Source organism: Mus pahari, chromosome 2, assembly GCF_900095145.1.
Source record: "Mus pahari chromosome 2, PAHARI_EIJ_v1.1, whole genome shotgun sequence".
In the NCBI taxonomy this organism is placed as follows: domain Eukaryota; kingdom Metazoa; phylum Chordata; class Mammalia; order Rodentia; family Muridae; genus Mus; species Mus pahari.
In genome coordinates this window covers 22,607,173-22,619,447 of record NC_034591.1, presented here as the reverse complement: position 1 = coordinate 22,619,447, position 12,275 = coordinate 22,607,173, and the positions used below count along the sequence as shown (strand labels likewise).

The 12,275-nt window shown below is 42.7% G+C and overlaps 1 protein-coding gene across 4 annotated transcripts in view; it reads right to left on the bottom strand.

The window, feature by feature from the left end:
* Rbm33 (RNA binding motif protein 33) overlaps nucleotides 1-6,151 on the bottom strand; it is a 103,896-nt gene extending 97,745 nt beyond the window's left edge. For all 4 annotated transcript variants that reach the window (XM_029533888.1, XM_029533889.1, XM_029533894.1 and 1 more), the window contains exon 1: nucleotides 5,905-6,151. In XM_029533888.1, coding sequence (XP_029389748.1) covers nucleotides 5,905-5,947 — 43 coding nt within the window. In that variant the 5' untranslated portion in view covers nucleotides 5,948-6,151. The remainder of the gene's footprint in view (nucleotides 1-5,904) is intronic.
* Nucleotides 6,152-12,275: the final 6,124 nt, after the last annotated feature.

The following is a 12,275-nucleotide window of genomic DNA, read 5'->3' as shown; positions in this document are numbered from 1 at the left end:
GGAGGACCCTGTCTACTGGGGCAGTAATGGTCTAAGAAAGCAAGCGGAGAAGTCAGCATCAGTTCCTACCTTGAGTTCTTGCCCTGACTGATGGACAGTGATGCGAAAGCATAAGCTAAAATAAGCCCTCTCCTCCCCAAATTGTTTTCAGTCAAGATGTTTCATCATAGCCACAGAAACCCTATATAATACCCAAAGGCAACAGGGGAGCTTTTGTATAAAATACTAAGACATTTGAGAATGTAAAGGTTGGAAAAAAACAAACTAGGGCTAGAGAGATGGCTTGGCGGTTAAGAGTTCAATTCCCAGCAACCACATGGTGGCTCACTACCATCTATAATGGGATCTAATGCCCTCTTTTGTCATTCAGGCATACATGTAAATAGAACACTCTTATACATACATACATACATACATACATACATACATCTTAAAAACAAAAACAAAAAACATAGGGCCGGAGATATCTCAGTGGTTTAGAGCACTGACTGTTCTTCCAGAGGTCCTGAGTTCAATTCCCAGCAACCATATGGTGGCTCACAACCATCTGTAATAGGATCTGATGCTCTTTTCTGGTGTGTTTGAAGACAGCTACAGTGTACTCATAAAATAAACTTATATTAAAAAAAAAAAAACATTGTTTTTTTAAAAAAAAAAACTACAACACCTTAAACGACAATATGTCAACTATTAGAAAGAAAAAAAGGGGCCAGAGAGATGACTCAGTGGTTAAAGCACTGACTGTTCTTCAAGAGGTCCTGAGTTCAATTCCCAGCAACCACAGGGTAACTCACAACCATCTGTAATGGGTTCCTGATGCCCTCTTCTAGTGTATCTGAAGACAGTGATAGTGTACTCACATATATCAAATAAATACATCTTAAAAAAAAAAAACTTACATTCTGTTAACAAACCTCTCAAAATCCAAGTCACAATACCAACAGAATTCTGTACAAACTCCCGGATGGTGATTACAACGTTGATTGTTTTTAATGCACCAGATTAATCAAAAAGCATTCTGGAAAGCACATGCCATGTTACAAGAACATGTGCATACAACATGCTAATAAGCCATAATATTTAAAAGTTACTAACTAGAAACCCTACTTAACAGAAGGATGGGGACTTCAGTACATGGACCCACAGAAGGCCCAAGTTCATACCATAGCCAAAACAAGGCCTTCTGGGTTATACAAAGGCATGTGAAAAGGAAAGAGGATGTGACACGGAGAACTCTTGAGAGGAAAATATTCAAGAACAGATACATGTCACAAGGTAAAGCTAAAACTGCCACAATTGAGTTTAAAACAAGGTCACAGGGAAGACCAAAGGGCCAATCATCAAAACAAGAACTTAGAAACAAGAAATACATTTGCTGCCTAATTTTTAAAAAGTGAATATGCATGAACACGTCATTACAAGGCACATAAAGATTCATTTCAGAACTGTAATTAGTATAAAATACAATATTATATTATACTAACTGTAATTAGTATAAAATACAACATTGAAGCTACTTTTCCCATATATGTTAGCAAAAATTCAGACTCATTTAAAAGAGAAAGGGAATATTTGACTGATGGAATGACAGAATGGTACCAAGTATTGAGGATGACTAGAAAGAAAGTAGCTACCCAAACTCTCCATATATATGCCTCAGTGAGCCCAATCTTAAAGGTATCCAACCATCTTGAGACATTAGCACAAGCAAGACCCTACAGTGAAAAAGAAAAATAAAGATGCTCATGAGATACTAATGGTAGATGGATGCATCTCTAACCTACAGACACAGAAAAGAAATGGTTCTCAAGTGAACAAGCAAACCCAGAATGATACACAGTCTATTCACTATTAAAAATAGTTATCAAGCCGGGCAGTGGTGGCACACGCCTTTAATCCCAGCACTCGGGAGGCAGAGGCAGGCGAATTTCTGAGTCCGAGGCCGGCCTGATCTACAAAGTGAGTTGCAGGACAGCCAGGGCTACAGAGAAACCCTGTCTTGAAAAAAAAGAAAAAAAAGAAAATACAGTTATCTGTGTATGTACAGGATTACCTTCCAAGGTGGTTGTGTATACAACAGATCTTTCCCTATCTGAAAAACTACACTCAAGGACTGGGAAGAAGTCTCAGTTAATGAAGGTCTGCCACACACAAGCATAGACTTTATCCAGATCCCCAGTACCCACATAAAAAACTGGACCAGAAGCTCTTGAGTCCATCCATTCCCCCTATGCTAAAGATGGGAGAAGGAAGAGTCAGAGAACCCCTCTAGCTTACTGGCCAGACAGCCTGGCTCAAATGGATGAATTCCATGCTCAGGGAGACCACTGTCCTCCACACACACAGACACACACCTACACACACTCATGATCACATATATAATAAGTGTGCAGAGTGTCACAAACGTACCTTATAGTCACTGTAAAATTCATTTTAACTTGCCAGACACAGTAGAACTGAACCTGTCTGGCCACTGAGGTAACATTAAACTGACAAAAACACAACCTCAAAACAACAAAAACAAAAGCCTAATCCATGAGTTAAGCATCATCAAAATGTTGATAAATGTTGACAGTGAGCTCATTCTTTTTACATTAGGTATGTCTAAAATTTCTTAATCTTTTTCTTCAGTAAGATTGACTCAAGAAACAAAATTTTACAAGTACATTTTAGTTTCCTCACCTATAAAACCATTGTATTTAAGGTCCAAGATTACTGTTAAATTGTGAGACAAGGGACGCATCCTAACCCAGTTCATGAGCTGTTTTATGAACTGTTAGGTCTTAACATATAAGTCAGCTGCAAGGGTTTTTGCTAAAATTTATGTTCTGACTTTTCATTTTATATTGCAAAGCAAGCACTAGACCTTGAAATTTATTATTTGCTCTACAGTGTGTCCTTAAAGACCAATTTTTGCATTTATGCTGATCTCCATGTCCAATGTTGCAGGTGCAATATATTCTTTTTACCAGCAGCAAGCACCCCATGCTTCTCCCACCCTTACTTGGCAAGAGCTACTATCTAAAGTTATGGGCATGCTTTATTCGTATAAGCACCTAAGTCTCACATAACTGTACCTCTGTGATTATCTATTTTGGCCACCTAGAAATACCATTAGTTTCTGGTTACATTCTAGACATTGAAAATACTACTACTACTAACACCACCAACCCCCAAACTCAAACATCAACCCCTTACAATATTGAGATTAATTTTAAACTGACAATTCTGGGACATTTAATGGATTTAGTTTAACAATGCAGTTAGATTAGGCAACAACCAGGTTTTGTTGGGGAATCGGGTAAAAACAGACTCTCACTATGCAGCCCAGGTGGCCTCAAACTTACAATCCTTCCACCTCAATTTCCCCAGTGCTGGGAGTATAAGCCCATGCCAGGTACACAGCAGCCTTTTAATGTAATGAAGCAGAAGTCAGAGTTTGGCATAGTACACACTAGAACTACCCATGAGATTTATGTAGTACTAAATCACAATGTCAGTGTGAGATCTAACTGTAAAATTCTGAAAGTCACTGTGCTAGGTGATATGCTAAACTGAGGTGTTAAGTAAGCAATCTATAGATATAAAGAAGGTATTACCTATAATGTAAATATTTCCAGTGTAATGGTTTTGTTGGTTCTACAGCAAACATTACAGATCTAATGGACAAGAGAAAGGGCATTGTTTTCTTTTAAATGAAATATTTCAATCTCTAACTCATCTATCAAATATATGCTGAACACATGTACGAGGTCAGGAATTTGGGGTGCATGGCATTGCAGGCAGACATGCCTGTCCTCATAGGTCTTAAAAAACAATTTACAGATTAAGGTAATTGTTCAAGAGAAAATAAGTGTTACTAGATGGAGAGAGAGGCACTGACGTAGCAAACAGATAAATAGAAGCCAATGATTTCTCTAGTAAGGCCTCCTCCCTCAGGAGCCAGAGCATGCTCAATCAGGAGACAGTTACAGGATATTTGATCACACTGTGAGCCCCCCAAGATTGTGTTACTTACTAAAAAAACAAACAAACAAACAAACAAACAAACAGTTTCTAGTTGTGTTGTATCTCAGCCTTAGCACACAACTTTAACCCTCTGCTGGAATACAGACATGCCCTTAGTGCACACTTTTAATCCCAAACAAGGAAAGTAGTTTATAGAAGAAAGCACCAATGTCTGAAAGGGATGTCTAATTGAGTGGCAGACAATGAGAGGGAGGGAGGGAAAGAAGTGAAAAGGAGGAAGGAGGCAGTTTTACTGGGAGAGTTTTACAAAGACAGGTTGAAGAGAGAACAAACCAGAAAATGAGAAGCCAGAAGATTAGAAAAGGTTGCTAGAGTTAGTCTGAGGCCAAACAGCAATTCAGAAGAAGCCCAGAGAAGCCAGATTGAATCAGCTTGAGAAGAGTTTGAGCCAGAACAGCTAAATTGAAGTGGCCAGGGTTCAGAAAGAACTCGAAAGGGTTAAGTTACTCAGCAGTAAGCCTCAGAGATGACAACTACCAATAGGAGTGTAACCCCTTCAAGGCAGAACAGTGCACTGCACAAGGGGTGAAGAGCTCCAGCAGTTCCAGGACTGCAGAGCTGCTGAGACTAAGGTGAATATTCAAAAGAACGTGCCTACTTTCCCAAGGAGTTTGGATTAAGTCTAAGCAATGGGAATGCTGACAAGATATTAAGATGGAAGAAAAATTCCAAACTTCCAGAAAGCCAATCTAGCCTTCTAAAATTACAACCCTCAAACTTTCTGGCTAAAAACTAATATACAGCCCTCAAGTTTTATTTGTGTGGATATTTATCAGTTTTTACTATAAAAGTTTTAAGTGAGAAACTTAAAAGATCATAAAAGCATAGTCCCTAAGCCATCGATGTGAAGTCTGCACATGCCACACAGCCTCTGGAAACCCCAAACCACACCAGTGAGGAAAAAAATGGAAAATGAAAAGATCATCTTCATCTTTTAAAAACAGCTTTGACCCAAGGGCTCCCATAACACTAAGACTCACATATAAAACCTTAGTTTTTACCTTCTCTAATCAAGCAGACAAAATGTATTTTAAACATTTAACTAGAAAGCCTCGAATCTGCATGTTAAAAAAATCATCTATGTAAGCTGGCAGAAGCATCTACCATACCACATCCTGCCAGAAATGGCATTCTGGATGTAGTCTCTGCCGGTTTGGTTTTTGATTTTTTTTTTTTTTTTTTTTTTTTTTTGAGGTCAGAACTCCTAAGCAGGGTTGTTTAACATGCCCACCCCAACCCCCAATCTGTAAGCATCACAAAACACCTCTGAAATATGTAGAATAGTTCAAGTGTCTATAGCCAGAACTAGCTGGCAAATGCTTTTGTTGTCCACATTTTACCGTGAGGGTCTTCTCTATCCAAGTCCTGAAACGTCATTTTTTTTTTATTGTTCCACGTCTTTTTAAAAAAAACCCTCATTCAACAAAACGTGGTTTTACTTATAACTGGTTAGTCTTTCCATATCGTTTACGATTGCAAAATGAAAAAAATACCCAAACAACTGGTTCAGTAACTAAGCCTTTGTACACGGTCTCCATCCCTTTCAAGCATACTGCCAAACACAAGTCTTCCTTAGATGATAATAGGTTTATTTGAAGCACTCTAATAAACCGCTAAATTCTTCTTACACCGAGTAGGCTGCCTGCCGCTGCCCAGGGCGCACCTTCCAGAAGACTGGAAGTCGCCAGGGCCGCCCGACCCCCGACCCCGTCGCGGGGCCGCCGCCGGCCTCGCGTCGCCGCCTCGGGCCTAACGCTCCGCGCTCCCGGCCTGAACGGCGCCGGCGAGCCCGGGGCGGCTCCGGCTGTGGCGGGGCGGCACGAAGGCCCTACAGAGAGGGTGCCCGGTCTACGGCCCCCGCCGCGGCCCACATACCTCCGGCGCCTGCTCCTCCGCCCGCGCCCAGGGCGGCCGCCATGGTGGTCCCCGGGCCCGGCCTTCAGCCGTCCCCCGAGCGCCTGGCAGGCCGACGGCTCTGGTGCGGGCCGGGGAGGCGGGGGAGCGGCGAGGGCCGGCGCCCGCGAGCGAGCAGAGGCGAGGCCCGCGCGTCGCGGGCCGCAACGGACCCTCGCCTCCGCAGGAAGAAAACAACGCTACGGCAACATGGCCGCGCCGCGGTGCACGCCGGGAGCAAGGCGGGCGGAAGGGCCTGACGGCGGCGGGAGGGCGGGCGGACGCCTGAGGTCCCCGGCGGCGCGCGCGCTACCAAGAGCGGCGCACGGACGTGGCCTCGGCCGGGCTGGCGGGAGGAGTGTGGACGGCCGCACGCCGTCAAGTCGAACCGGAGGCCGGCAGAAATCGCCTTGCAGCAGTCGGCGCGGCCGCGCTTTACGGCGGCCGAGCCGCCGTGGCGAGTGGAGCCGAAGCGCGGCCGGAGACGGTAACGGCCGAGTCCGGCTTCCGCGCCCGCAGGCTTGAGGCGCGCGAACGCGGCGTCGACGCACGCGCACTCGCGTTCGCGCGAGCCGGCGTAGGGTCTGAAGAAGGGAGAGGAGGTGTGTGGCGGCAGGGCTAGGTACCACCACCTCAAAGACGGACTCCAGAGCATCCGAAAGCGAGCCCCCAGGCCTTAGAGGACGGGGTTTCGGGCAAAAGTGAGCTGGGAAGGCGGAGGAGCCCCGCGAGAGGCCCGGCATGGAGGCTGGTCACCCCTCAGTGAGAATTCCAGACGCGGGCATCCACTTTCCCGGAAAGTCATAGGGACATGAAAGAATGTCTGCTGTGAAACTCAACTTTTAGGTGATTGAAATTTTTCCTCATAAAATGTTAGAGAAGATATCTCTAAAATCCCTGCTTTATAATGTTCATTTAAGAAACAGAAGAAAAAAATTTCCTTTTTTAAGAAAATCCTCATTCATTTATCCTCATGAAGTCATTGCCCAATAAAAGTAAGCCTGACATGGAGCGTCATTGTCTAACTAAATTTCTGTCAGAAAGCACATTAATTCATATCTAAACTGCTTGAACCCCTTGTCACCTTTTCCTAATTTTTACACTGTCCAGGATGGAATACCCAACTCAGAATATTTTCAAGATAATTTCAGTGCTGGTCTTGAGAAAGACCTCTCAAAAATATGTACAATGATAAAATTACTTCATGATATTTTATAACGTATTACACATGAAAAAGACATGTATCTCAATTATAGCAAATGAAGATTAAATTGCTCAGTCAAAGGCCACTGAATCTGCACTTGGAATGAGTGAGTCAGGATTTCAACTCTACGTCTGCCTTGACTCAAATCTCATGCTCTAACATAGCTATGACCTTAAGAAAGTAGTTTTCTTAATTTCACCTAAAACCAAAATTCTCCAGGACAGGAAACTCTAAGCATTTTTGTACTGAAACATTCACTAGAAAAACATTTAACCTGTATGTAGGAACACCTAGTATTTAGAGATATGATCACTTGCTGTGAGTACAGATTTAATCACCCCCTTTTCCTTATCACTACATACCACTTCAGTCAACTCTAACTTCCTCTAGAAACCTGTTAAAGGCTCAGTGTCAACCAGGAAACCAAACTGCAATGCTTGTGGTGAGAATGATCTCTGACTGGCGCATTGCTTCTGGCGTCAGAGCACCGATCAGTCCTTCATAGCTCACAGGAACCCATCCCTCTATGCGTTCCTAGTTGAGGCTACTAACTAAATGTGAGGGTTTAAAAATGAACTCTCAGAGCTGTTAGATATACTGGCTCCTAAAGGTCAGTAGCTTTTAAGCCAAGAAGGCTCCTTCCCCTCAGTGAGTACCTAGGTGGCCTTGGAGACACACCGTGCCTTCATTAACACCTAACACCCAAATCATGGCTTTTGAACCCTATACTCCAAAAGACGAATTTCTATTTAAAACACTTCACCTGAGTTAACTAACACTTAATTATGAGTGAATAAAAATCTTGTGTACCTACAGAATGAAGTAGGAGAACAATGTCTTTTGTGGTGATCAATGGCGTCTACCTGACACCCAATGTAGTCACTGACCAGCTATAATAAAAACTTTCTATTGACTTAAATAAATAAATAAATAAATAAATAAATAAATAAATAAATAAAAATGGAATAGTGAATGAAAGCACAAAAAGTAAAGAAAGAAGTACAGTCTATAAGTCATGGAATGATTGTTTGCTGTACACTATATGCCTCCATAAGTGCCGTACATTTTACTAATTAAAAAGTGGGGCAAGTGAAGATTAACCCAAAGCCTCTGAATCTGCACTGCCAACAAATGAGTCAGGGTCTCAACTCTATGTCTTGACTCAAATCACATGCTCTAACATAGCTATGGCCCTAAGAAAGTAAAATTTTCTAACAGGAGAAAGAAATGGAATTCAGTGATCAATCAGTTCTCCAAGGAGAGGTGCTTTCTACATTGACATTTTCTTGTTGAAGAGACAGTATCTCCGCTGCCTACCTCAGGTACCTGCTGTCATGTCTTTCCTTCCATTATGAACTCTTCCTCTGGAATCATAGACCCAAATATATACTTTCATATGTTAAAAAAAAAAGCTATCTGAGTTCATTGTTGAGAAACCAAGAGAAACTTCTACTGAAAGATGTTCTATGCAGGTTTGTAATCTTGGAAAGCATCACATTTATGAAAGTCTGGGAAACATAGGTGGGTGGAGTTCCTGGCTAAAGAAGAGTCATGACCACCAAGTACATCCCATGACTGAAATGGCTCTCCCAGAGAGATGTATCAGTGGGGCAACCTGAGAAAATAGGAAGGCCACAGGATCAGAGAGGTGGAATGTGACAGTTAACTGCTTGATTTTGATTGTTGTGGTTGGTAAGAATGCTTTTACATAATAAACATAAAGGTGGGGGTGGATACCTACTCAGAATTCACATAGTAATGCATTCAACCAAAACATGGAATTAGATGGTTCAGTGGTTAAAAGCATATACTGAGGGGCTGGAGAGATTGCTCATCCATTAAGAGCACTGTCTGCTCTTCCAGAGGTCCTGAGTTCAATTCCCAGCAACCACATGGTGGCTCACAACCATCTGTAATGGAATCCAATGTCTTCTTCAGATATGTCTGAAGGCAGTGACAGTGTACTCCTATACATAAATAAATAAACATTTCAAAAAAAAAAAAAAAGCACATACTGCATTCGCAGAGGACCAGTGTTTGGGTCCTAGCCATGTCAGGAAGCTCACAACCGCCCATAGCTCCAGCTCCATGGGATCTGATGCCCTTTTCTGGACTCTGAGTACCCCAACACATTTGCACATACCCTCACAAATTCTCTATGTCAGAAATGTACATGGTTCAGAAGAGTGTGCCTCCCGACCTCACAATTGAGAAAAAGTGCAATTCCCTTGATCCAAGAGATCAAGATTTCTTTTTTTTTTTTCAGGAGGATACAAAAGACATTTAATAATAATATATTTATAATGTAAAAGCCATCTAATAACAATAACAATAGATAAAATTAAAACACACAGACCAGAATAGGACAAAATAAACAAACAAAGAAAAAGAGCCAAAGAGAAACCTCAAGAAATACATATAAGTGCAGAGATACAACCATGTGTACACACGAAATTCCAATGGAAACACAAATCTGGAAAGCATTATGTATATGCAAATGACCAGCAAGATGGTTTTGATTATTTGTTGTTGGAGGTATTGTTTGGTTTGGTTTGTGTTGATAAAGCATTTTCATATGAAGAACTGCCAAAAATGTCATAGAGTTCCTTTTGTGTTGGCCATCTACTGCTGGGTCTGGGGCTTGGCCATCACTTGTCAATTGTAAATGAGATCAAGATTTCAAAGCAACCAAGCAGCTGAAAGTCTGGGATAACACACCTCTAAAGGGTTAGGACTTTGCCGATGGTATTCACTTGCCTATAATAGACACAGCCAGCTCCATATGAACTGGAATACGAGTCAACCAAAATGGTTGTAAACTTGTAAGTGCCATGTGTGGAATACGGTGAGTCTGCAACCCTAGCCACATAGTAGAAGAAACACTGGCTCCCTTGTAGGCTTCTCCAGGAGCTGTGCCATGTGCTCATGAAAGGTGGGGAGAATCCCGAGACTGCTCATCACTGCGCTAGCTGATTTTCACTTAAGGAATTTCACCCACACACAGCTCCCTTTTCATCTTTCTGAGAAGATTCTAAATCTTCATGTGTGTGTGGGGGGGGGGAGGACCGAAGCCACAGGGCAATGAGAAAAACGAGTTCTACTGTGGGAAGAGCACAGGGAAAAATACAGACAGAAAGAAGCACATGCTAGCCCAGCGCAATAGCTGAAGCAGGAACACTCTAAAGCCCAACCACAAGATTCAGGGTCGCCTAAGCCACCAGTGGACCCCACTTTCCTCTCCTCTCATGGAAGTAACAAATACCAAATGGGGAAGGCCTAGGGGTGGGGCTCAAGGATAAAGTCCCAGTCTATCATGTATGAGACTTCATCCCCACCACCAAAAAGGAGACAAATGTTTTTAAACAAGTGTCAAAGACAGAGCATGTGGGCAGGGTAACACACACCTATAATAGCATTTGGGAGGCAGAGGAAGAAGGATTGCTTCAAGTGCATGGCCAGCCAGGACTTCACAGCTAAACCCTGCCTCAAGAAAGCAAAGAAAAAAGGAAAGGAAAAGCCAAGTGCAAATAACTGATGAATTCAGTTGGGAGCCATGTGGGCCTGATTCAAGAATGCAGTAGGAAGAGTGGACAAAGGAAATAAATACCAACAAACTAACCCACATTTCACATATAGTGTACCAGTAGAGGAATTGGGGACCATCTGGGCACAGAGAAACTAGTATTGCGATTTGCATGTGAAATGTGCCCCATAGGTCTATGTGTTTAAACACTTGTTCCCATCTGCAGGTTACACCCCATCTCTATCCAGAATCTTCTCCACTTTCTAATCAGTCAGGGTATGAATAAGTTGTACAGCAAGCTTCCACTGAACCACTCCTGCCATGATGCTCTCCCCTACCAGAATGAACTGTACCCCTGAAACCTGAATCCAAAATAAACCACCCTGATAAATGTGCAAAATGTGTGCAGGCACTTTGGGGAAGCCTAGCAATTTCTGTAAAAAATAAAAGTACATGTATCTGGTCAGTGAGATGACCCAGCAGGTAATGCACTGAACCTAACAACCTGAGTTTAATTCCCAGAGCCTACAGGGTTGAAAGAGAAGAAGGAAGGGAGGAAGGAAGGAAGGAAGGAAGGAAGGAAGGAAGGAAGGAAGGAAGGAAGGAAGAGACCAAAAGAAATAACTGACTTACATAGCTTATTCTCTGACCTCCATACACTGCCAGGGCATACACACACAACAATATTTTAAAATACAGTTATTATATAACCCATCAGGCATTTATCCAAGTGAACCAAAGATGTGTGTTCACAGAAAAACCTGTGTGTTTATAACTTTCATGTCAATGCTTATCTGTGATTATCCTTCAGTGGGTGATTGGATGAATTGGTAGGTTCATGTCATGGAATACAACTCAGAAATAATGATTGAACTCCTGAATCAAGGAGTGGTGGTACACACCTTTAATCTGGGCCACACCTTCTTCTGGAGGCCTCCTTAAGGACATTGGAAGAAGGAAGGCTCACTCTTCTACTGCTTGCACTTACTTGCCAGCACATTTGTTAGAACCTACTTCTACAGAAGACAAATTCAAACAACTAGCTTCATGGGACTGAGCAACTACTAGACTCTTGGACTTCCCATCCGTAGCTGTTGGCTTAGTTGGGCTACAGACTGTAAGTCATCACAATAAATTCCCTTAATATATAAAGACGTTCTATAAGTTCTGTGACTCTAGAGAACACTGACTAATACACCCACTGTACCCAGACTTTTGGCTACTTTATGGGTTCCTCCTTTTTTTTTTTTTTTAACTACCCTTCTCCATCCCTATTCCACTCTTCCAACCCCACAACACTAGGTAGGAAAATAAGAAGGCTAGAGGGGGAAGGGACATTGATATTGTTAGACTACTTTCTGCTGATTAGGGGCAAGTTTGATCCTCACTATCAGTGCATGACCACTTGACAAACCACAACAGCAACAAGCAGCATCAGGGGGGAGTGGGAGAGGGAGGGGCGAGAGAGGAGAGAGAGAGAGAGAGAGAGAGAGACAGAGACAGAGACAGAGACAGAGAGACACAGAGAGAGAGACAGAGAGAGAGAGTCAGAGAGAGACACAGAGAGAGACACAGAGAGAGACACACAGAGAGAGAGACACACAGAGAGAGAGAGAGAGAGAGAGA